The sequence below is a fragment of the Polypterus senegalus genome, chromosome 15 (assembly GCF_016835505.1).
Source record: "Polypterus senegalus isolate Bchr_013 chromosome 15, ASM1683550v1, whole genome shotgun sequence".
Classification (NCBI taxonomy): Eukaryota; Metazoa; Chordata; class Cladistia; order Polypteriformes; family Polypteridae; genus Polypterus; species Polypterus senegalus.
The window spans coordinates 94,301,586-94,328,125 of NC_053168.1; the positions used below are offsets into that span (position 1 = coordinate 94,301,586).

The 26,540-nt window shown below is 39.4% G+C and overlaps 1 protein-coding gene across 2 annotated transcripts in view; it reads left to right on the plus strand.

The window, feature by feature from the left end:
* LOC120515429 (sperm-associated antigen 1-like) overlaps nt 1-26,540 on the plus strand; it is a 185,691-nt gene that overhangs the window by 156,057 nt on the left and 3,094 nt on the right. For both annotated transcript variants that reach the window (XM_039736416.1, XM_039736417.1), the window contains 3 exons: nt 9,500-9,641; nt 14,494-14,620; nt 15,248-15,406. In XM_039736416.1, coding sequence (XP_039592350.1) covers nt 9,500-9,641; nt 14,494-14,620; nt 15,248-15,406 — 428 coding nt within the window. The remainder of the gene's footprint in view (nt 1-9,499; nt 9,642-14,493; nt 14,621-15,247; nt 15,407-26,540) is intronic.

A 26,540-nucleotide genomic window follows, 5' to 3' on the forward strand; every position in this document is an offset into this window, starting at 1 on the left:
ACCTCCATACTACAGGGATGGCTCCACCTGGCGGCTTGGGGGTATTGGCCGGGATGACAAGCCGGCCATACACCACAATATATATATATATATATATATATATATATATATATATATATATATATATATACACTAGCAAAATACCAGCCAAGAGCGCTAAGAACTGCATTAAAATTTTTATTAAGAAGAAAATGAAACCTTTTTAAATTGAGGGAAAATATGCCAATAATTATTTGTTAAGGATCTCTTTGTATACCACATTGTGAGTTCGGCCCTCCGGTTGTAATATGACCAAGCTGTGCGCTGAGCTTACTCTTGAGCATGTAACTTACAGTTGGCCATGTGAACAGTAATCTTGTCTCAAATCTCACAGCTTGGATTGCTGCTTTCATAATCGGTTTGAGTTTCATGGTTTGTTTCAATTACGACAGTATTTTCAGGATTTGTTGTGTTGAAGTGACATTCGGCATCTGTCAAGCGTTGTAAGCACACAACCGGTTTCATCAATAAAATCGCATCCAGCTTTTGAGAGTTTAAACATTCATAAACATCAAAGTGTCCACTACTGAAATCGCCACCTGTGAATCTAAGATGTTTAAGAGGCATTGGCGGTTGTCGAAAGTTGTAAAATATTTGGCCATTTCGGTACACTTGAAAGCGACAACCAAACAATTCAGCGGCAGCCATCAACTCACATGCAGAACCATAGGTAAAGGGCTTAAACATTTCACTCTTATAGTGCTCCTGTGTAGTATAATTATCTCCTGTACCATCATCAGTCCACACCTTGAACCTGTCCCAGTCATTCAATACATACGACACAATGTTCCTCCGGATATCAAGAGTGAGCCTGATATGGCTGTGTAATATGTAACAAAGAGAATGGAAAAGGTAGGTGCCATCTCCGGGCATGGAAACCACTCGGTAAGTGACAGTTCTTTGATCGATAGTGATCACCTCGATAGACATGGTAATGGGGGTTGGAATGATAAAGGAAATGGGTACCTGAGCAATGTAAAGTAAGTGTAAAATACCTATACAATAACTATAATTACAATAAACAAACAATAAAACAGCGGGAAGCCGTGGATTAAACAAAAAGGCTGTAGTTATCAGTAGGGAGACGTGAATCCCGTGGCGAAGCAAGGAAAGAAATGTAGAGACCGGAGCGACGGATGGTCTTATATAGGTAGGCAACCAACAACGTGGGAGGTGTTGGGATGGGGGACCCAACGCCACCTCACACGGTGACTGAGCTGAAGGCTATGGACGTATATATGTACGTAAGTAGGATTGAGTTAGTGTTGGGAACCCGTGTACCAAATTTCTTGAAGATGGGCCCATTAGTAACAAAGACTGTTGAAAAGTTCAATATGGCGGCCGACAGTGGCATCATACCACCGAAATAAGTACGTACATTGGGTTCGGTTAGTGCATGGAAGCCGCCTACCAAATTTCGAGAAGATGGGGCCATAAATAAGAAAGTTCAACATGGCGGACGTTGTTGACCGTTATGACCATTACGCCTTGAATTTCGAAATGAAACCTGCTTAACTTTTGTAAGTAAGCTGTAAGGAATAAGCCTGCCAAATTTCAGCTTTCTACCTACATGGGAAGTTGGAGAATTAGTGATGAGTCAGTGAGTCACTTAGTCAGTGAGGGCTTTGCCTTTTATTAGTATATATATATAATATATATATATATATACAGTAATCCTCACTATATCGCTCTCGACTTTCGGCTTCACTCTATCGCGGATTTTATATGTAAGCATAACTAAATATATAACGCAGATTTTTTGCTGCTTCGCGGGTGCTTCGGACAATGTGTCTTTTTACTTCCTGTACATGCTTCCTCAGTTGGTTTGCCCAGTTGATTTCATACAAGGGACGCTATTGGCGGATGACTGAGAAGCTAGCCAATCAGAGCACGCAGTTAAGTTCCTGTGTGCTGAATGCAGTGTTAACCAGGAAGTCTCGTCTTGCTCATTCAGCATCAACGTGTTTCGCTGTGTAAAGAGTTAACTTTTGTGCTCTTTTGTGTTTATCTTTATCATAGTCAAGCCCTTCATTATGGCTCCAAAACGATCTGCTTGAAAAGGTAAATGTTTTGCATTTGTTGAAGGAAGGGAAAATCTACACCGCTGTAGGATGCCATTACAGCATCAATGAAGCTACGATTCTTTTTATTTATAAAGTAGGAAAGGAATACAAGATCTACTGCCGCAGTGTCCTTTTAACCAGGGTGCAAAACGAGTTGTAAGTGGATGTAATCAGGCAGTAGTCTGGATGGAATCTGCTTTAGGGATTTGGATTGAAGACTGCCAAAAGAAGAACAACGGCAGTGCTACACAATCGCCTGAAGTGGCTCCTTTAAGGGCTGTAATGCTCTCCTTTGTTATGCAGTAAAATTAAACTCATTGTTATCGGACAAGTCATCATGTCATTGTTGGTGAGTAACCATAATTAATTTTCTACTTACAGTACTTATTACATGTACTATGTTTAGTGTCACTGTACACACATTTACTGTATACTATTTTTCTTGCTTTGTACGTATTTATTGCTGGTGGCCTGTCTATTATAATAGCTGTAACATATGTGATATCGAAGACACTCGATATCTTTAAAATAATATTTAGATTTTACTGTATATAAACAGTGTGTTTATATACATAATTTCAGTGAGTCTTACCTAATATCTAAGAGAATACAAAGGGATTATGCCGTATAACTCTGCGGGGAATATTTATAAACAGTGTGGGAGAGTTTCTAAGGGCTTAAAATATATAAAAATAACCATACAAACAAATGGTTTCTACTTCGCGGATTTTCACCTATCGCGGTTTTTGGAACGCAAGGAGGGATTACTGTACTAATAAAAGGCAAAGCCCTCACTGACTGACTGACTGACTCACTCACTCACTGACTCACTGATTCATCACTAATTCTCCAACTTCCCGTGTAGGTAGAAGGCTGAAATTTGGCAGGCTCATTCCTTACATCTTCCTTACAAAAGTTGGGCAGGTTTCATTTCGAAATTCTACGCGTAATGGTCATATCTGGAAGGTATATTTCTCCATATACTGTAATGGAGTTGAGCTCAAAAGCCGTGGGGGCGGAGTTTCGTGTTACATCATCACGCCTCCCACATAATCACGTGAATTGACTGTCAACGCATTACGTAGAAAACCAGGAAGAGCTCCAAAGAGCGCTGAAGAAAACATGCATTATATAATTGAGAAGGCAGCGAAACAATAATAAGCGAGCGAGTGACATATACAACCATATTCATGAGTGCTGCTTCTTCGGAAACAAAGCACGGTGTAAACCTAACCTTTAAATTAAGTTCATAGACACGCTGCCGCTGGCGTTTGTCATGCCCACGGGTAATGCGGGATACAAGTTTAATGAGAGGACGCAGGATATAAACGAGAGTCTTGATCACTTTGTAACTAAGTTAAAATTGCAGGTAAAGGGCTGTGCTTATGCAAATTCCGCGAGACTGTGTTTGTGGGGGATTGAGAGTTAAGGCGGGTGGGGGAGTCACGTCATCATCTCCCCTCCCATTCACCTCATTTCGCTCTGAGCTAAGCTCCACAGCTAATGCAGTCTTACAGAAGTGACTTTGTGACGCTGCTACCAAATACTCACAGAAAAATCCACAAGTTAATTAATACACACGCTGTCTGTGGAGTTTCTCCACACTGAATCATCCAGGCACTACTTACAAAAGGTTACATTGACAATCGTGTTACGTTATTTTTTAAATGTTTCCTTTTCTTAGCACAAGCACAGCTGAGAAGCTTTGATGCATGTGCTCCATAACTCGTTAAAAAATAATGCATTTAATCACACTTTAAATTCCAAGCAAAGGGGAACTTCTGTCAATGCATGATTTCCTGGTACACTGATTACACTGATCAGCGCTTCCCGATTGATTTTACTCTCGCACCCCCTTGGTTTGAGAAGAAGTATGAAAAAATATGAGGTTAACACAGAAAAACAGATCACCAATTGAATTTTTATGAATAATCGATTCGCCATCAATAATTGTTTTGGTAAAGCCATACTCAGTGTAATCCTCCTTCCATTTTATAAATTTTTCTGCCACTAGCCATGATTAAATGAACGGTAAAAAAGCAAGCGAAGTGTGGGTGACTTATTCAGGCAGGCACGCGACAGCTCAATAGCTCGAATTTGGATTTAAGTAGATTCTATTTAGTCCCCAGAAATATCTTTGGTAGTAATGGAAGTTGAATTTAGTCTTTAAATTTCTATGGTAAAGAAAAAGTTATGCAATGATGACTAAATCAAACTATATAAAGTCAAAACTTGTATATATAAAGTCATTCCCGAATATATAAAGTCAAAACTTGATTATATAAAGTCACTGTCGGAATAAATAAAGTCAAATCTTGAATATATAAAGTCAGCGTCGGAATATATAAAGTAAGCGCTGGAATATATAAAGTCAAAACTTCAATATATAAATTCAGCGTCGGAATATACAAAGTCAGTGCTGGAATATCCATCCATTTCCCATCCCGTTGAATCCGACCACAGGGTCACGGGGGTCTGGTGTAGCTAATCCCAGCCAACACTGGGCGCAAGGCAGGAACCAATCCTGGGCAGGGCACATGCATCATTTTCAAAACATTAACCGAACAATGTTTTTTTAATTTATTTTTCTGAATACGTGTTTGTTAACTTACTTCAGTTCAGGGTCGTTTTAATCAATATATTTTGACTTTGACTTTATATATTCAGGAATGAGTTTATATACTCCGATGTTGACTTTATATAATCAGGAATAACTTTATAAATTCCGACGCTGACTTTATATATTCAAGTTTTCACTTTATATATTCCAGCGCTGACTTTATATATTCTGACACTGACTTTATATATTCAAGTTTTGAATTTATATATTCCAGCGATGACTTTATGTATTCAAGTTTTGACTTTATATATTCAGGAATGACTTTATATATTAAAGTTTTGACTTAATATATTCTGACGCCGACTTTATATATTCAGAAAATCAATGTATTTGCCTGTTTGGCACCCCATAGTATATGTGTGTGTGTATATATGTACATATGTGTATATATACAGTATATTAACCCACCACCAAACTGCTCATGCTGAATGATGTTACAGGCAGCATAATGTTCTCCATGGCTTCTCCAGACCCTTTCACTTCTGTCACATGCTCAGGGTGAACCTGCTCTCATCTGTAAAAAGCACAGGGCACCAGTGGTGCATCTGCCAATTCTGGTATTCTATGGCAAATGCCAATCGAGCTGCATGCTGCTGGGCAGTTAGCTCAGGGCCCATTAGAGGACATGGGGCCCTTGGGTCACCCTCATGAAGTCTTTCTGGTTGTTTGGTCAGAGACATTCACACCAGTGGCCTGCTGGAGGTCATTTTGTAGGGCTCTGGCAGTGCTTATCCTGTTCCCCCTTGCCCAAAGGAGCAGATACTGGTCCTGCTGATGGGTTATGGACCTTCTATGGCCTTCTCCAGCTCTCCTAGAGTAATTGCTTGTCTCCTAGAATCTCCTCCATGCCCTTGAGACTGTGCAGGGAGACACAGCAAACCTTCTGGCAATGACACGTATTGATGTGCCATCCTGGAGAAGTTGGACTACCTGTGCAACCTCTGTAGGGTCCAGGTATCGCCTCATGCTACCAGTAGTGACACTGACTGTAGCCAAATGCAAAACTATTGAAGAAACAGTCAGAAAAGATGAGGAGGGAAAAATGTCAGTGGCCTCCACCTGTTAAACCATTCCTGTTTTGGGGGTCATCTCATTGTTGTCCCTCTAGTGCATCTGTTGTTAATTTCATTAACACCACAGCATCTGAAACTGATTAACAACCCCCTCTGCTACTTAACTGACCAGATTAATATCCCATAAGTTTCATTGACTTTATGCTATGCTATACTCTGATTAAAAAGTGTTCCTTTAATTCTTTTAAGCAGTATATATATATATATATATATATATATATATATATATATATATATGACAACAACACTTATATCAATAACAAAACAATTACATTAACAATCATGTTATGTAATTTTTAAAAATGTTTCTTTTTCTTTTTCATAACCTCTTTTACACACTACTTCTCTGCTGCGAAGCGCGGGTATTCTGCTAGTATATATATATATACATACATACACACAGTGGAACCTCGGTTCACGACCATAATTCGTCCCAAAACTCTGGTCGTAAACCGATTTGGTCGTGACCCGAAGCAATTTCCCCCATAGGATTGTATGTAAATACAATTAATCCGTTCCAGACCGTACGAACTGTATGTAAATATATTTTGTTTTTTAGTTTTTAAGCACAAATATAGTTAATTATACCATAGAATGCACAGGGTAATAGTAAACTAAATGTAAAAACATTGAATAACACTGAGAAAACCTTGAACTAACCCTGCAATAGTTCGCGCTATACCGCTAAGAACTGCTCGCTAAAAGCACTATTTTTAATGAGTTTAAAGGACAGGGAAAAAATGAACATTTGAAAAATCTGTAATTTAATAAACCACCAAGAAAAGTAACATTGCAACAATGCACGGTACGATCCGATCGCTGTGAACAGAAATGAAAACAAAACCAAGCCCAGTGCATTCTTTAACTGCCTTCTCTACCTTATGCGTCCAGCTCTCTTTTTCTCATGTGTGTGTGTGTGTGTGTGTGTGTGTGTATGTGTGTGTCTCTCTCTCTCGCGCGTGTGTGCGTGTGTGTGTGTGTCTCTCTCTTTTGCGCACCTGTGTGTGTGTCTCTTTCTCTCGTGTGTGTGTGTGTGTGTGTCACGCTCTCTCTTGCTCTCTCACTCGCTCGCTCAGGAAATGCACAGGGAGAGACTGAACACGTACAATCCGAAAGGGAAACTGGCTTGTTTGTATACCGAGTGTGTGGTCGTGAACAGAGGCAAAAGTTTGGCAAACTTTTTGGTCATAAACCGATTTGTACGTGAACCGAGACGTTCCTGAATACTGAACTGTATATATAGTATATAAATAGCAGTGGCCGTAGCACTGTCCCTGAGGGACACCACACTTAGCTTCACAAAATTTAGATAAGGTTCTTCCATTTCTTGTATTTTACCCAGTTCTGCACCCAGGTACACACTACACTCTGAACTTCCACCTCTTTTACTTTGATGCCCAACCTCTCATCTGGTATCTTATCAAATGTTTTGTAAAACTCAAGATAATACTAATTGCAACACTCTGATCGTATTATTTTTTTGCTTCCTTGTCCATTTCCAGCATGTTAGTAAAAAGCAACTTCCCTCATCTGAATCTATGCTGCCTGTTGAGTAAACCTCCTGTTCTTGCCAAATGTTGCTCTACCATATTCTTTGTTATTCCTTCTATTTATTTACCTGGGTCGCATGTTAAATTTACTGGCCTATAGTTACTTAGATCTGCCCGATCACTTCTTTTATAAAATGGGACACAGTGCACAATAACTTTCTAAAAATATACATCAAGGGTTTTAAAGGCAATTACATTGAATACAGTAGACCCAGCTTGCGATGTCTACAAAAGGAACATGACGACAGAAGTGTATTCCATCAAAAATTGTCTTGGTTAAAGATACCAGCATTCAGAATGTTCTAGAAAGATGTGAATGCTTATTGTTTGCCAAATCTCTCTATTATTAAAAAAAAAAACTTTTGAAGAGAGACAGATTAGAACAGAGACACTTCAGAGAGACACAACACACTTATCACGGAAAGAAAGATGGCAAAATTGTGATGCTCCATAATTCAATGATTGTACCATATAACCCATATTTGCACACATGATTTGATTGTCATATTAATGTCGACTATTGTGCATTGGTTATAAGTAGTAAGTACATCTACAAGTACATTCATAAAGGGCACGGTAGAGTATGTGTAACTTTATCGAAAGAACAGTCTCAGGACGAAGTTCAGGCATTTGGGGATACTTGGTATGTCAGTGCAAAAGAAAGCGGGTAGCATTTAATGGAATTGCCCAGGCACGGTCAAAGTCATTCTGTTGAATTATTAACAATTCATTTACCAGGTCATAAAATTATTCAATTTAAAGAGGCCTAAGAAGCAGAAGCTTTAGAGGTAGTGAAAAATAGAAATGCAAAATTATTGGCTTATTTTGAACTTAATAAAACAGACGTAAATGCAAAAGCATATACCTATGCACAATTTCCTCAACATTATGCATGGCAGAAACAAAAAAGAGTGTGGCATCCAAGAAAAATTAATTGCTAAAGTGTTGCTCGCTTAAATATTGTATCACCAAAAGATATTAAATGGTTTCATTTAAAAATGTTATGTGAATCGAAAGGAGCAACGTCATATAAAGATATTCTAACTATACATGGAACTACATGCGATACCTTTAAAAAAGCAGCACAAGCAGCTGGGTTATGTAAATCAGATGAATATATGTTTGAAATGTTGTCTGATGCCACTTCTGTAATGATGCCTGACAAATAAGGACACTTCTTCGTGTACTTAATTATGACAGGTGAAGTTGATGCTTTATAATTATGAGAACCGTTCAAAGGACCATTATCCAAAAAGTCGAATGAGCAAATGGCTCTTTCGATCATCAAAGAATTGTTAGAAGCAGAAGATTTAATGATGCAGCAATTTGGACTTCCACAATTAATGAATCAGAGGTAAAGAAAGAGATAACAGCAGATGAAAATTTAACAGTGGAAGACCATAAAAAATATCAGAAAAGTTCATTCCAAATATTGTTTTTAATGAAGTTTTAAAGTAAAAGTGACCATAATTCATATGTAACAATTCCCATGAAATAAACAATCTCTTTAAATTGTATTTCCGGAAAAACATACCCGGGGGTTGGTGTGCGAAGTGAGCAGGGGGCAAAGCCCCCTAGTAGTTTTAAAAAAACCAAAAACGCTTTGTAATCTTTCAGTATCCTTTTTTTCACTTTTAATTTTATTACAGTATGCAGTCGCAATGCCTTTTCAAGATATATGGCATTCATCAAAGATGCTGTGAAATGCTAATGTGAAAACAAAAACAGACACATTATTATTAGTTATAATTTAAAACAAATAACAGCAAACAGCTTATTCCATATGTACAGTACTTGAAGATTGAGATTGACAAAGAGTATTTGGTAGAGGCACTAAATTACAGACATTGGGTTACGGTTAGATTACTATTCACACATGTGGTCGCTCTAGTTTTCACTTCTTTCTTCTAAAATGACGATTATTTGTCTGGAAACAATCAGGTTCCTTGCATTCTTGTTAATGCTGGTATTGTAGTAGTTCAGTTTTCCTTATTTGGCTAACCTCCAAGAAATTTGTATTTACTGAATCTTCATATCATACAATATTGTATTTTGCCTAGAAAGAAGTGAGTGTTTAGTTGGAAAAGATTACATATTTGATTTAATGATATCAAATGTTAGTTAACTAACAACTTGTTTTTCTTTGCATTGAAGGTAAAGTAACAGAAGAAATGTTCCTATCATTTAAGCAAAAAGGAAATGATTTTGTGAAAACAAGTCAATATAATGAGGCTTTGAAACAATATAGCGAATGTCTCAAGCTAAACCCCAGTGACAGTGCCATTTACTCCAACAGGTAGATATTTACAATGCTTTAACCATAAATTGAATGTTATAGATTTTAAGGGTAAGGCAAAATGTTTGTTGGATAATTAGATTCATGTTCTTTTGTAATTATTTGTTCAATAGTTTCTCAATATTTGCTTTTTGATTTACATAACATTAATATAATATCCTAGTTAAGGTAAAAGTTGTTTTGTAAATTTAACTAATGTATAATTTATTTGATAGGTTATGATTTTCCATCTACACAAATCCAAGACCACTGAAATAATATTTGATTTTGACTCCTATTTGTATTTACTTTCATTGTTTCTGTTCATCTGTTAGTCATACAGCAGGTTAGTTATATTCCCAAAGTTAAGAGGGGAGAGAACTGAGAGCCTGGCCTTCCTCTGCCTGGCACACAGTGACTGGGACTGGTCTCATTGGAGGCCAGCACATTAGACAAATTGCACAGGTTTTTGGTATGCTTGCCCTTTTTACACAGAAAAAGTCTTCTGCTGCTCACTGACTTTAGTGTACCTTATTAATAACAGATGCAAATATATATTACAATTGTTTTGGGCAACAGCATTAAACTTTAAATGGCACAATAAAAACTAATGGTATTTGCACATTTTTCACCATTTCAACAGGTGATATGTGTCTAATTGTGGTATCTTGACTGGGCCCTGTAATGAAAAATATTTTCCCAATGCTAGGAAACTCTGTGGTTCTGCTAAAATGGCTTTTTTGTGTGATTTTTAGACAGTCTGTCTCTTTACTTCAGAACTTTTGAACAAATCTGTTTCCTTATCACAAAGGGAAGTAGCCAGCAGTGACAAGCAAAATGATTACCACATGTTTGACCAGCTTATAAAAATGTTCATAGCCAGATGTTTTTTGTACGCAACGTACTTCTCATTAATTATGTAAAGGAGAAGTTTCCAAGGAGATTACAGCCTAAACATTATTTATTTTTTTACGTGGGGATATTTTTTTTTATCATGTGCTGTATATGCAAAGTAATCTGCTTTAATGAAAGTTGCTTAAATTCTAGACTAGAATCTATGTCTTATAAAAGATGCAACACAGTTGTAGGCAAACAATAATGCATAAAATTATATTTTTAGATCAACATGCATTGTGATGTGTTTAAATATATACTATATACAAGTACTGTACAGTCAAAGTAAAAAGTAAGGGAACCCCCAGTAATTATCTATATTTATGCCTAATTCCCATATAAAACATGGTTGTATCTTCATTCAGTCACAATAATGACTAAACACAATCTCCTATAACTAAAGATACACAGATTTTCAGAGAATTTTTGACCATATTGAAGAAATCATTCAAACTGTGAAACTGAACGTTGGAAAAAATAAGTGAACCCTAAACTAATGGCTTTTTAAAAAGCTCATTGCATTCAGAATTTAGCACATCCTGGAGTCCATTTAATGAAACAAGTTCAGAGGTGTGGCCTAGAATTGCTTTGATTGATATAAAACACTATAAAGTTTGAGTTTGAACTTTTGACAAGAAGTATATCCAGATGGGAATCAAGCCTCTCACAAAAGAGCTGTCTGAAGTTTTTTTTGATTAATTAAAGGTTCTGTCAGGTGTAATAAGGGAGTAGACAGAGAGATGTTGAAGTGTTGTCTTCTAACAAAGAAACCATGTTTATTATCCAGAATGCTAGAAGAGCAATCTTCTGACACTCGGAACGACCACCACGCTCCTGTAGCTTTTCAAATTAAATACAGTTTGCCGGTTCTGAGCATTACCTAGATGATAACATACATACAAGACCACAAGACAAGCACATTAGTGAGTCTTCATCCATCCATCCATTATCCAACCCGCTATATCCTAACTACAGGGTCACGGGGGGTCTGCTGGAGCCAATTCCAGCAAACACAGGGCGCAAGGCAGGAAATAAACCTCGGGCAGTGCAACAGCCCACCGGAGAACACCCACGCACAAAAGGGTGAGATCATGCAAACTCCACGCAGGGAGGACCCGGGAAGCAAACCAGGTTTATTGTTTGTTAATTTATTTTTATTTTTAAAGTTGAGAAAAACTCAAACAGTTAAAAAAAACAAAAAAAAACGGCCAACGCTGGGTATTTCAGCTAGTCAGCTATAAAATGGTGGCTTCTACAAATATGATTTTTTTCAAATCTAATACAGTATTTACAACTGTGTGCATGTGGTTGTTTTACAGAATACATGTGATCAAATACATTTATAGTCCACAAAGAAATTTTTTTGCAGTTTCAGAATTTTCATGTTTTGGCCTGATGGTCTAAAACTAAGTGTCTAGTGATCTACAGTGTAGTGTCTATTGATGAGGATGTTGATATAGCTTGACCTCTAAATTGAGAGCTTTATTTGACAAATTGGTTCCTGTTTATCTCCACCATTCAGTATACTATGAGTGCTGATGCATGGCTTGGTTGATTAATCTATCACCTCCAGAGTCATTCATACTAATGCCATAAACTCCTCTGATTGTCATTCTATTCCCGCTAAGGAAAAGTACAAGTCGGTTCATTGGAGATTATAACCAGATGAGAAAGGAGGGCAAACATCATCCACAAACAGTAGAACTGTCCTCAATATGTCTTTGTTATTCTCTGTTTGTAAATTCCCAAGGGTTAGAGAAGACAAGATTCTGTTGGAAAGTGCAAGCACAGCTGCCACTGAAAAATACAGTAACAAACCTGCACTTTGCAATTGATTGCAACCATGACTGAAAAACTGCAAGGATGAAGAGCTGGACTGCTGCTTCACAAGCTGGAAGCAAGTCTCAGCTATCAGCTGTTCCTTCCATAAGCTTTGAAGAGGGAGGGAGGGGATGTGTGATCCTGTAACTGTAAACCATTTAGGTTTTTTTTTTTTTTCTTTTTTTGTTAATGTTTTTAATGTGGTCACTATTCCACTGTGAAAGTGTTGTTCCAACTGTAAAATATCTCTGAAGAGGAATTCTAAACATGTTTGCTGCCTAAAATTAACTACTTTCCACATTTCCAGACAAATTTTATCTATCCTACCTTAGCCTTGACCAAATCCCACTTTTTGGTCCAGGGTCAACTACCTCCTCTAAGTATGACTGCCATAGTTCAGCGTTTTAATGCTGTCTTGCGTAAGGATGAACATTTGTCCCCCCTGGATAACATTCCGTCTTCCTTTATTGGACCATTGAATTGTATGCCAGATCAAACACCTCCATTTCTGTGTTACAGTAACTTATAGTACCCCTTGGGATCAGAGCTAAAAGCCTTCTGGTTAAACTGGATTCAAGGCTATTTTTAACTAGACAGTTTCCTTTACCATTTCTCTCTACAATAAAAGTGTAAGGTTTCTACCATACTTTGCTGCCTTTCTGAAACTGCAGCTGCCTCCACTAGTAAGGTGTTGAATAGAGTCCATTAAGATTCCATTTCCTCATCTTCTTGAGACTAGAAATTAACTGATCCCAAATAAAGGCATTTTTTGGTGGTATTCTAATAGCCTTATTTCATTAGTCACTCTTCTAATCTTTTTTTAAAAAAAAAAAAAGTGCTCTTCTTTACAAAAGTGTCCAGATGATATGGCCTGAGATCAGATTAAGCAACAGCAAAGTCATTTGATGATTCTTGATCCAGTACTCTGTGGTGCCAGAAACACTTTTGAGTAAATGTGTTTAAACGTGGTATTTGATATTGTGACGTGTGAGTTGCAGTCATGCACCCAAAAGGTGAGTCTGAGTCTAAAGACTGCAGGAAAACCAGCTTTATTTCACTTGAAACAGGAACAGCAAGGTTATTTATTGAAATGGAAGCCACCGCTCTACTACACACAGACACAGCAAATGGGCAGGGCCATGATCAGGTCATTGGCCAAGTTGTAACATTCCCTGTGTTGCCTATCGGGTGACAGATTCGTTGCATTAGGAGGTGGTGTGTCGCCCTGTTGGGAGGGTCTCGGAAGAGTTCAGAAATCTCACAGGATGAACATTCAATATTTTCTTAGAAATCAAAAAGTTCAGCATCAGATTAGACAGGCTATTCTTTCTAGTAAGACAACAGTCATACTATAGATTTATTTTCTACCTTGGGTTTGAAGCAAATTCAAACCTCTGTTAATACATTAATAAATAATGAACGGAATATGAAACATTGGTTTAAACATGATTAAAAAAAAATAAAATCTTTCTGCTAAACAAACTGTAAACTGTTACATAAGCCATAGACACAGAATTATACACACAATGTATACATTTAATGTCTACTGTCATAGCGGGTTGGATAATGGATGGATGTCCTTAAATGAATATATAAATCATTAAAAACATAGTTTTTATACTGTCTTTGTAATTAATCAGTTAATTTTTGCCTTATATATGTCCCTAATGGAATGCATTATCACAAGGCACATTATAAATTCATAAAAGAAGCAAAATAGCTATTTACTTTACATGTTCTCCATATTTAAATATTGGTTACATTTAAAATGTATTCGTTAAATCTGATCAGGTTTGTTTATTCACATCAGTTTTAAATGTCAAAGAATTTAAACTTGTATCCAAGTGAGCTTGTAGTAAAATGGTTCATAGCTCCCTATTAACTTCTCAATTTGTTCTTACACAAGATGCATAATAGCCAACAAAGGTTAACATTTTCTTAGAATGTGTGTCTGACAAGAGTGTTCTACTTTGGATTTTTGTCTGTTAATTTTCAAACCATTTTAAGTCTGGTTGTAAACTCTTATAGTTTTCAGAGAAGCATTTCTGAGATATTGATTTAATAGTTGAAACAAACAAGTGTTTTTTAGGATCTAGATGTAGTTTTATTGTAAAAAAAGTTTTTCCCCTTTTTAAGCTTGTTTATGATATTTTTCTAGGGCATTGTGTCATTTAAAGCTGAATCAAAGTGAAGAAGTGATACAGGACTGTAATTCAGCCCTGCTGTTGGAACCCTCTAATGTAAAGGCTTATTACAGACGAGGTCTTGCCTACAAAAACCTACAGGTAATTATAATGTATTTAACTGACTGTTTATGTTTAACCAGAAACACAGAATATTTATTTTCTTTTTCTTAATATCTCAATAGTCTTTCCCAACACCTGACATGGTTATTTCAGTTGGTTCTGTTACTATTTATAAAGTATAAAATAGCATTTCTGGTTTTGGAAAGTATATTAAACAAAGCTAAAACAGTTTAAAATAAACTGGTCTAACTGTTTTGAAATAAAGTAATTAGTAGCATAAATATATGAAAATCAGAAGGGCAATGGGGAAAAAAATGAACCTACATGAGAACAAGTGGATTCCTAATATGTCCTCAGGACAACTGAGTTTACTGGACTGTGGACTAACTTGGCAAGATGTTATGTGTGATGTTCACCATTGATTTTGCAAATTCGCTGATGATGCATCTCTCTGCTTATTTATTTTAATTTTCCTCTTCTTTATTATGTTTCTGATGAGTGGTGATGTGTTGCATCTGAGAGTAAGTATTTCATTTAACACTGCACACATGCCAGTGCTACTCATATTACTGCTACTACTGTTTAAAGCTTTAAATTTCAGATAAAAAATAAATTTTTAAATGATTAAAACTGCAAACAAATTTAAATTTTTGTCTTGTTATACAGAATTACATTGCTAGCATCAATGATTTCAAAGAAGTTCTTCAGATTGCTCCACATATCACTGAAGCCAAGAGAGAACTTAAGGAAGTAACAGATTGTTTAAAGAAACAGCATGATAGCTGCATCAATCAAAAGCAGAGGAAAAAAATTCCAATTCAAGAAGTAAGCAGGTTCCTATATTCATGCAGGGTGATTAACAACCAAAGTATTACCTATGAACATAGCTTATGTCTGTGCTGTTTCTCATTCATTTATGTTTGTTACGTGTATGAATGAGTGTTAAAAAAAAATTAAGAAAACAAAATCCACAAAGTACCATATTTATATAAGTGAAAAATTAATGGTGTGAAGGAAATGATTTTTTAAATAATTTTAAATATATTTGTATATATTTAAAAATATAAATATATATATGTACAGCAGATACATAAAACGATTTTTGTACTGTATGTGTACTCCTGTACACAGTATTACTATTGTAGAACAAAGGATTTCTTTCAGCTTTGCCTAAAAGATGTCATAGGTTTGATCATATGAAAAGTTGTTATTCCTAGTAACTTTCCACTGTCTATGGGAGGATTTACTACTTTTTTATAGCCTATGTCTATGTAAGCTTAGAAATGTCTTTGTCCAGTCAGAGTGGCTCAATTAGAATGAAGAGTTCATGTGCTGTTCACCAATAGATCTAATGAATTAAAAGAGAAACAAAAATCATATACACACATTGCTAGCATCAATTTATATATATAAAATTTTTTTCGTGTTTGAAACGGAAATTGCATATAACCACGCAAAATGGAAATTATGTATGACCACAGAACATATTATAATACAGAAACTAATCACTTCGTTTGTGGACGGCATTTTTATATCGTCTTTACGAATTGTTATTATTTGTGTGAGAGTTATTTTACTGATATTGAAAAGAAGTAAACACAAACACGCCGATCTATCCCATAGAAGTACGCCCCGCGTCACCCTCCTCTCTCAACTCCAGCACTGAGCTGTCCGCCGCCAGGCGCGTTCTGACAGGGAAGTTTTATTTATTCGTCCAAGTGACTGTCACGGAAACTACTACATTGTAACGTTTTTTTAATTGGCAGTACTTAATAGTAGAAGAGATGAAGAAAACAGCTTTGCGTCTTTCTACTTTTTAACTGCGCCAAGCTGTAAACAATGTGAAGACGAGACTGCCTTCAGTGGCGAGGGGTCGTGACAACAAAGTGGACACTGGGAGGCGAGGAATATCGGGCTGCTCTGCCAGGTTGAGAGCTTTGCAGTTTCGGGCAGCGTCCTCTCTTCTCGCACTGTTTGTGACACTTCAAGTGCCCCATCGGCTCCTAGGAGAGTGGAAATCTTTACGAATGAGTGTAATTCAGCCCCATCAAAGCGTGACTCTCTTGGTAAATTGCGCTGCACGACTTACTGTCCATTAAGGTGAGTTTGGGTCACTAAAACCCCGCAACATTCAAGGTTGCTTTTGTGATCAATTCTTTTTAGAAGATGGAGGGTTTACATCTAAGAAGATATACCAACCTCTTCATGTAAAGTATTGGACTTGGGAAGTGTTTGGACACATGTATTCGTGCCCATTAAGCACGAAAGGGCAGCGTCCACATTTCTCAGAATAATTTTTCTCTTAAATCACAGGCACGTAGTGCAATGTTGTCAAGCAGGTAGTTTACCCGAAACCACTGCAGTAGTACTCAATGTATCTTTACTTCTTAAATGTTAATGTTTTACTGTTTAATAATTTATACACTTCTTATATGTTCTTCAAATTCTTTTATCAAAATGTTTTACTACTTAACTTATTTTATAAATACTGCATTTTATTTTTTTCCCTTGCACTCAGTGAGCGAAGCCACTGGGTAATCAGCTAGTATAGTAATATCAATATAGTTGGTATATACACTGTACACCAGGCCCTTTGAAATATTTCTTCTTCTTCTTCTTCTTCTTTCGGCTGCTCCTGTTAGAGATTGCCACAGTGAATCATCTTCTTCCTTATTGTCCTGTCTTCTGCATCTTGCTCTGTTACATCCACCACCTGCATGTCCCCTCTCAGCACATCCATAAACCTCCGCTTAGGCTTTCCTCTTGCCTGGCAGCTCTATCGTTAACATCGCAATATACCCAGTATCTCACCTCTGCACATGTCCAAACAAACACAATCTTGCCTCTGACTTTGTCTCTCAACCGTCCAACTTGAGCTGACCCTCTAACATACTCATTTCTAATCCTGTCAATCTTCGTCACACCCAGTACAAATCTTAACATCTTTAACTCTGCCACCTCCAGTACCGTCTCTTGCTTTCTTGTCAGTGCCACAATTTCCAGCCCATATAACATACTGTAGCTGGTCTCACTACCATCCTGTAGACCTTCCCTGTCACTCTTGCTGATACCTGTCTGTCACAAATCACTCCTGACACTATTCTCCACCCATTCCACCCTGCCTGCACTCTCTTTTTCACCTCTCTTCCACAATCCCTGTTACTCTGAATTGTTGATCCCAAGTATTTAAACTCATCCACCTTCACCAACTCTACTCCCTGCATCCTCACCATTCCTCTGACCTTACTCTCATTCACACACATGTATTCTGTATTGTTCCTACTGACCTTCATTCCTCTCCTCTCCAGAGCATATCTCCACCTGTCCAGGGTCTCCTTAACCTGCTCCCTACTCTCGCTACAGATCACAGTATCATCAGCAAACATCATGGTCCTGCCTAATCTCGTCTATCAACCAGTCCATCACCATTGCAAATAAGAAAGGACTCAGAGCCGATCCCTAATATAATCCCACCTCCAAGTTGAATGCATCCGTCACTCCTACTGCAGTTCTCACCACAGTCACACTTCTCTTGTACGTATCCACTCTTACATACTTCTCTGCCACTCCCAACTTCCTCATACAATACCACAACTCATCTCAAGATACCCTGTCATTTGCTTTCTCCAGGTCCACAAAGACACAATGCAACTCCTTCTGGGCTTCTCTATACTTCTTCATCAACGCCCTTAGAACAAACATTACATCTGTGGTGCTTTTCCCTAGCATGAAACCATACTGCCACTCACTAATCATCACCTCCCTTCTTAACCCTCATCCAACTCACTCCAGAAATCTTCTTTCTCATCCGTCGAACACCCAACTTGCGGAGCATATGCACTAACAACATTCATCATCACACCTTCAGTTTCCAGCTTCATAATCATTACTCTGTCTGAAACTCTTTTCACCTCCAAAACACTCTTGGCATACTTCTCCTTTAGAATAACCCCTACCCCATTTCTCCTCCCAGCCACACCATGATAGAACAATTTGAATCCACCTTCGATCCACCTTGCCTCATTTCCCTTCCATGTAGTCTCTTGTACTCACAATATATCAACCTTCCTTCTCTCCATCAAATCGGCTAACTCTCATCCCTTACCAGTCATATTGCCAACATTCAAAGTTCCTACCCTCAGTTCCACTCTCTTTACCTTCCTCCTGTCCTTCTGCCTCCAAACACGTCTCCCCCCTCTTGATCTCTTTCTTCGGCCAACAGTAGCCCAATTTCCGCCAGCACCCTGTTGGCTAACAGTAGTGGTGGTGGCCGTTGTTAACCCAGGCTCCGATCCGATATGGAAATTTGTATTGGTGTCCACATATTGATCTGGCACAATTTTATACTGGATGCCCTTCCTGACTTAACCTTCCCCATTTATCCGGGCTTGCAACCAGCATGAAGTAACACGCTGGTCTGTGCGTCCCCCGTGGGATATTTATTTAAAAGAAATCCACAACAATTGAAACACACTTTCTTCTTTTGTCTTTATTCTGTATTCTCAAAAATGTTGGCATTCACACTTCATAGCTCAGTGGCACAGTTCAAGAGACCAAATTAAGAAGTCAAGATGTCTGCTTGCAAAGTCTTGGTCTGCATGTGGAGAACTTCATGCAGCTCTTATAGGAAAGTGTTTGAGAGCACTGGAAATCTGAAACATTAGGAAATAATGATTACTGGAAGAAGACATTATTTTACATAATTGATTGTATGTTTTGAATGAAAACAATATATTCATAGTGTAGAGATTTGATTGTGGCAAGTTTGCAACATTGTGTAATTTGGGAATAATCCAAAATTTTGGTCTATTTTCAGTTATGCTCCCTATGTACCAAGCTGTTCTCAAAGTTAAATGTTTTTGTTTCTATTATGTGCTAACAGGGCATTGCGTGGTGGTGCAGTGGCACTCCCAACTGGATTTGAGTCCTGTACCTAGTGGTTGTCTGTGTAGATCTTGCACATATTTTCCTTGTCTGTGTGGGTTTTCCTCCCACATTCTCAAGTATGCCTTGCCTGTTGACTTTTAAGCTGATAATATTATGATATAATTTACCATTTGAAAAAAAGCAGGGGGAAAAAGTGCAGTGTGTTAAATGAAGGCACATTTCCTGTCAAAAAGGTTAAAAACACTATAGTGCCTAATGATACCTGCAGTGTAAATTACCATACACACAGCATTCTGCATTTGTTTCCCTATAAATCTGAAAAAAGAATGAAAATGATTGCTGTCAAAAATAACAATGATTTCCAAGAATTTACATTTCACTTGAGTCAATTATGCATGCATCTAACTTTGCAAACACAGATAACGTTTGATGCAAAGGTCTGAAATCCTAATCCTAATCCTGTATATGCATGACCCATCTGCGCTCTGAACCCTGCCTCCCCTAAGCTCCATCTCCTCCTATTCCCACAACCCGCTGTATGAAATATAAACACAGTAGATCAAAAGTCATTCACTTGTTGTACGATATTCAACCTTCACCTGGCCTCTTCATATACAGCGGAACCTCGGGTCACGACCATAATTCGTTCTAAAACTGTGGTCGCAACCCGATTTGGTCATAACCCGAAGTAATTTCCCCCATAGGATTGTATGTAAATACAATTAGTCCATTCCGGACTGTACAAACTGCATGTAAATATATTTTAAAAAATTTTTTTAAGCACAAAAATAGTTAATTATACCATAGAATGCACAGTGTAATAGTAAACTAAATGTAAAAACATTGAATAACACTGAGAAAACCTTGAACAGAGAAAACTAACATTGGAAGAGTTCATGCTACAGCCTTATGAACCGCTCGCTGTAAACACTTTTTTTTGCGTTTTTAAGCACAGGGAAAAAAATGAACATTTGAAAAATCTGTAATTTATACAAAAACTAACCATAAACAACCAAGAAAACTAACCTTGCATGAGTCGAGTTCTGGCATGAGGAGGTGAGGAAGTGAGGAGGAACTGGATGGAGAGGAGATTACAGTTTTGAGGTAAAGTCCGTCTACGCGGGTCTCATGTAGACTGGAGAGACAGCCTTGCCATTGACCGGCCGGGATGGCATTGTCGGTATCCCACTCCTACACGCGTTTCCGCGACCTCATTAACTCTAAAGGAGTAAAAGAAAGTGCAAAGCGTCGTAGTATTAGTTTACCGCGGTCTAGTAAAGGGGATCCCTTATTCGTAGTTGTCTGGGCTGTAGCTCAGGGAAGGAGGAAAAGAATAGAAAGTGCTTACTTTCACTTTATGGCAGAAGTGCCGTTGGCGTCTCAGAAGCCGGCACAGCTATACGCGCGCGCGCGGCAGCTCCATTTTTATAGTAATTGTGTGGGAAAGTAGACGCCGCTTTTCGCAAACGTGTTCACGTCATCGCGTACCTCGGGAAGGATGACGTACGGCTGTTTAATTGGTCAGCGTAGGGGCGCCGAATACAAAAGGGAATCGTGGCCTCTAGAGGGGGTTCTTTCTGAATAGATCTTCTTAGAGAAAGGTACCTGACAGAACAGCATTACGGCTTGTGCTTTGTTTTTGTAAATATTTTTTTCATATAAATATCTCTTGAATAACTTTGGTGGAGGTATTTATTGGGTTGTGGTTAGTGGTGCACTGTTTATTTTTGTATATACACTTTTTCTATATTTTTGAATATTTTTGGGTGAATCCTGTATTATACACTGTTTGGAGGAGCAGCTTCCTGACTTGGATCACTGTGGAGGAAGACAGCTTCACATTTTGTTTTGTGTATATATTTGGATTTCATTAGTTTGTGTGTATTTTACTTTTTCTTTTGGGACTTTCAAGTAGCACTGTAAATATTGTATACAGTCATTTCTGGGCTCCATTTGATTGTTTTTGTGTGTCCTTTGCATTGGACTGTGTTTTAATATATAAATTCCAGGACATTATTTTTGATTATTTTCTTTAAGTGCACCTGTAAATAAAACCTCACTTTATTTTTCAAAAACCCCAACCCTTTTTGTGTCTGTGTCTCCCTGTCTTACACCATCATCCTGGTCACGCTCGGTCCCACATACTAGACACCTAGAGTGTAGGCTGGTGATTCCAATTCCCACTACACGGGGTGTCACATTTTGGTGGCAGCGGTGGGATCTGATCAGGTGGTAAAAGTAAGACAGTATTTTTGATTTTGGAGTACGGACGAAGACAGTTTTGGCAGTATGGCTCCAAAGAAGCCTCAAGGAGTTGGCACTCCAGACCGCAATACAGGAGTGGTCTCCGGAGCAGCACAGGCAGGGAAGAAGTCAAGTCACTGGGGATATCCGTACAGTGGAGACACTCTTGCGACAATTCATCGCTGTGCAGGAAGACAAAGACCAACGATTGGAACAGCGATTCAAAAGTCTGCAGCACCAGTTCGCCCAGCTACAGGGACAGGTGAATTTGGTGCAACAGTCGCAGTCCTCCAATCCTGATGAATCTGTAGAAAGAAGTAGAGGAGCCTCAGCAAGAACTTGGGAATACCCTCGTCTGATGCCCTTCCAGGAGCCCGAGGACATAGAACATTACCTTTCAACATTCGAAAGGGTGGCTACAGTGTGTGACTGGCCAAGAGCAGATTGGGCAATCCGTCTTGTTCCTTTACTTACAGGAGGGGCCAGGGCGGCATTTTGGCCATGCCAGTAGAGGAGTCCCTGATCTATGACTCATTAAAAGCTGCCATCCTAGAGAAGTACGAGATCAGCACCAAACGCATACAGGGTGAGGTTCCGTTCTCTCGAATGGGAGGAAGGTCAGTCTCCTAAAGAACTTCTGACACTGTTGAAAGAATTATGCACTAAATGGTTACAACCCCAGAAACACTCAATAGACCAGATAATTGACTTTATTCTGTTAGAACAACTTTTGCAGGTATTTGATATTAAAATCCGTACATGGGTAGAGGAGCATCGGCCAAAGACTTCCAAAGAAGCAGCGGAGCTGGCTGAGGTATTCCTGGCTGCCCATCGTCCAAGGAACCTGGAAGGAGGATAAAGTCATTCAGAGGCCCAGAACAACAGCTAAGCCCACAGGTATGTCTCGGGTGAAATGGGTCGTGGTCCTACAAGATTAGTCAACCCACCTGCAAAGCCAGATTATAGGGAGGGTTGGTTGTGTCATGGTTGTGGACAGAAAGGCCATCTAATTAAGTTTTGTCCAAACAAACGTAAGGAGGCAAAATTTTGTTTTGTTCCATGCCCCCTACCTGAGAAGAAGACACCTTTTAAGAATAGGGAGAAAATTCTAAGGGTTACTATGGCAGGTAAACTGTACCCTGCATTAATAGATACAGGAAGCACCCAGTCTCTGGTGAGGAAAGACTGTTTGGTCGACCAAGTGGTACAGTCAGGTCAGCAGGTAGTATTGAGGTGTGTCCATGGTGAAGAAGTCACCTATCCTCTTGTCCGGGTGAACCTGGAGATTCAAGGTTTGGGATATGAGTTGCCCATGGGCGTATTAGACAACATGCCTTACCCAATTCTACTAGGGTTGGACGTGCCGGGGATCGAAGATCTCTTACAGAGTACTCTGCAGGCGGAGACTCTGATGGTCACAAGGGCCCAGGCGGCAAGGCAAAAGCAAGATGCCCAGGATGGCTGGGATGTGCTGCCATTTGGGGAAGCTGACAAGACAGGCACGGTCCGTAAAGCCCGTAGTCAGAGAAGGCGTGAGAAGCTCTGGGGCGTTCCCCAGAAGCAGGGTGAGCTCATATTGCCTTTGGATCTCACAGGAAACAGTAGCGACTTACCGAGTGATGTGGCTTCCGCTCAGCGGACGACCCCAGTCTGCGTGTCTGCTTTGACAAGGCCACAAAGGGTTCGCAGTCTAAGACAGGAGAGAAATTTATTATTAAAGATGACCTCCTGTATCATCAAGATGACCATGGGCAGAGATTGGTGTTGCCATCTAGTCTGAGGGCAAAAGTGTTACAGATTAGCCATAGCATTCCCTGGTCAGGTCATTTGGGGCAAGTAAAAACATCTGATAGGCTAGCACGGCATTTCTATTGGCCAGGATGGACTAAAGACGTAACAAATTATATAAAAGCATGTGCAGAGTGTCAGAAAGTTGGACCAGTGAAGAGAGGAGACAAAGTTCCACTAATACCTTTGCCTGTAGTGGAAGAGCCTTTTTCCAGAATAGCGGTTGATATTGTGGGTCCTGTCGAACGTAGCGCACTGGACATAAATATATTCTGGTAGTGTGCTGACACGCAACCCGGTTCCCAGAAGCCTTTCCCCTGAAGAAAACAAATGCAAGTAACATTGTGAGGGCTCTAATACAGCTATTTGCCAGAGTGGGGATCCCAAGAGAAATGTTAACTGACCAGGGGTCCAATCTAACAGCAAAATTGATAAGACATGTGAATAGTTTGTTAGGAATTCGGTTTAAGGACCACACCCTATCACCCGCAGACGGATGGGCTAGTGGAGCGATTTAATGCCACCTTAAAACAGATGCTGAGGAAATTTGTTAGCGTGACTGGATCAGATTGGGATCAGTGGCTACCATACCTGTTGTTTGCTTACCGGGAGGTTCCGAGGCATCTACTGGATTCTCTCCGTTTGAGCTATTGTATGGTCGGCATGTGCGAGGACCCCTTTCTGTGCTAAAGGAAACCCTAGAGGGAGATAGAGACAGAACTGAGTCACAAAATGTGCTAACTTTTGTCCTTAAGTTGCAGGAAAAATTCGCCAACCTGTCGCAGTTTGTTAAAGCAAATATGGAAAACGCACAAGCCAAGCAGAAAGCGTGGTATGACAAGGCAGTCAGAGACCGAAACTTACCGTTGGACAGAAGGTACTGTTATTATTGCCTACTTCAGAGAGCAGTCTTTTAGCCAAGTGGCAAGGGCCATACACAGTAGTTGCTCAAAAGGTCCTGTCACTTATGAGATTGATATGCCTGATCACCCTAGGAAATTAAGGCAAACTTTTCATATTAATATGCTGAAGCCATGGCAGGAATATACTAACCCTTCAAGTCAGCTATTGATTCAGTAGCGTTCGAAGAAGAGGAATCAGAGGAGCAGTACTTGCCATCTTGCAAAGAAGTCCAAGAAGGACCATCATTGGAACATCTTGAAGAGACAAAAGAGCAGAAGTACAACAATTGATTCCAGAGGGTCTGTTTGGATCTTTGCCTGGTAGGACTCCTCTCATACATCATGATATTCGCCTTACATCCCCAGGTCCTGTGAGAACATCCTACTGTAGAATTCCTGCACGCCTACAAGAGGTTTTCCGAGAGGAGCTGGAACAGATGAAAGATTTAGGCATCATCGAACCTTCAGTGAGTGACTGGTGTAGTCCTGTGGTACTCGTTCCTAAAAAGAACGGACAGATGAGATTCTGTGTGGATTACAGTAAGCTTAACGCCATCTCAGCTTTTGATACCTACCCAATGCCTAGAGTGGACGAGCTGGTAGAGCAGCTAGGTCCAGCAAAATATTTAACAACAATTGATCTTTGTAAAGGTTATTGGCAGGTCCCACTCACCGATGAGGCAAAACCACTTACCGCTTTCAGGGCTCCCGGAGGTTTGTACCAGTTCACGGTCATGCCATTTGGGTTGCATGGAGCGGCGAACTTCCAGCCCTCATGGACAAAGTGCTGCAAGGAGCAGAGAGGTATGCTAGAGCCTACATAGATGATGTGGTAGTATACAGTAAGACCTGGGAGGAGCATCTAAAACAACTGGCGGATGTGTTTGAAAGGTTAAAAACAGCTGGGCTTGTGGTTAACCCTGAAAAAACAGTCATTGCCAAAGAGGAAGTGCAATACCTTGGTACACCATAGGGGGCGGTTTGATCCGACCCCAAATTGACAAAATGGCCGCTATAAAGGATCGTCCGTGTCCTGGAACAAAGAAGCAGGTCCGGTCATTCCTTGGTTTGGTGGGGTGGTACAGAAGATTTATCCCCAATTTTTCGGATATTGCAGCACCCCTCACCGACCTGCTTAAAGGATCTGCACCACGAACGTCAAATGGACAGAGTCATGTGAAAATGCCTTTCAATCTCTGAAAAAAATATTTTGTAAGAATGTTGTATTGCATTGTCCTGACTTTGCAAAACCTTTTACTTTGCAGGTTGATGCCTCGGGGGAAGGTTTGGGAGCAGCCTTGATGCAGGGAGAGGGTGACGAAGAGGCCAATTTTGTTTATTAGTAGGAAGCTGTTTGACCGAGAGAAGAAGTACGCTACCTTAGAGAAAGAAGGATTAGCAATAAAATGGGCTGTAGATAGCCTTAAGTATTATCTACTGTCCAACGAATTTATTGTGGAGAGCGACCACCGAGCATTGCAGTGGATCCAAAAGATGAGGCATTCTAATGCTCGTGTGGCCGCTGGTATTTGGCTCTCCAGCCATACAGGTTTCAGGTGCGTTATGTTGCGGGAAAAAGAATCTAGTGGCAGATTATTTATCCCGCACATATGACCTGAAATCTTGAGGGGGAGGGTGTGTGGTAATATGCACTACTGGCATTACCATTAATTAAATGAAATTAGTTTAGCGTCCTCTGCTGTGTAAAGAGGGAGGCTTTTGTTTGGAGGAAAAAATGTATAAAGAAAGGAAACTTACCTTTTTTCATTTATATAGTGCAGAAAGACGTCTTTGTTGACGATATTAGCGTCTTTTGGGGAGTGTCACAGCGGGTCTCATGTAGACTGGAGAGACAGCCTTGCCATTGACCGGCCGGGATGGCATTGTCGGTATCCCACTCCTACACGCGTTTCCGCGACCTCATTAACTCTAAAGGAGTAAAAGAAAGTGCAAAGCGTCGTAGTATTAGTTTACCGCGGTCTAGTAAAGGGATCCCTTATTCGTAGTTGTCTGGGCTGTAGCTCAGGGAAGGAGGAAAAGAATAGAAAGTGCTTACTTTCACTTTATGGCAGAAGTGCCGTTGGCGTCTCAGAAGCCGGCACAGCTATACGCAGCGCGCCGGCAGCTCCATTTTATAG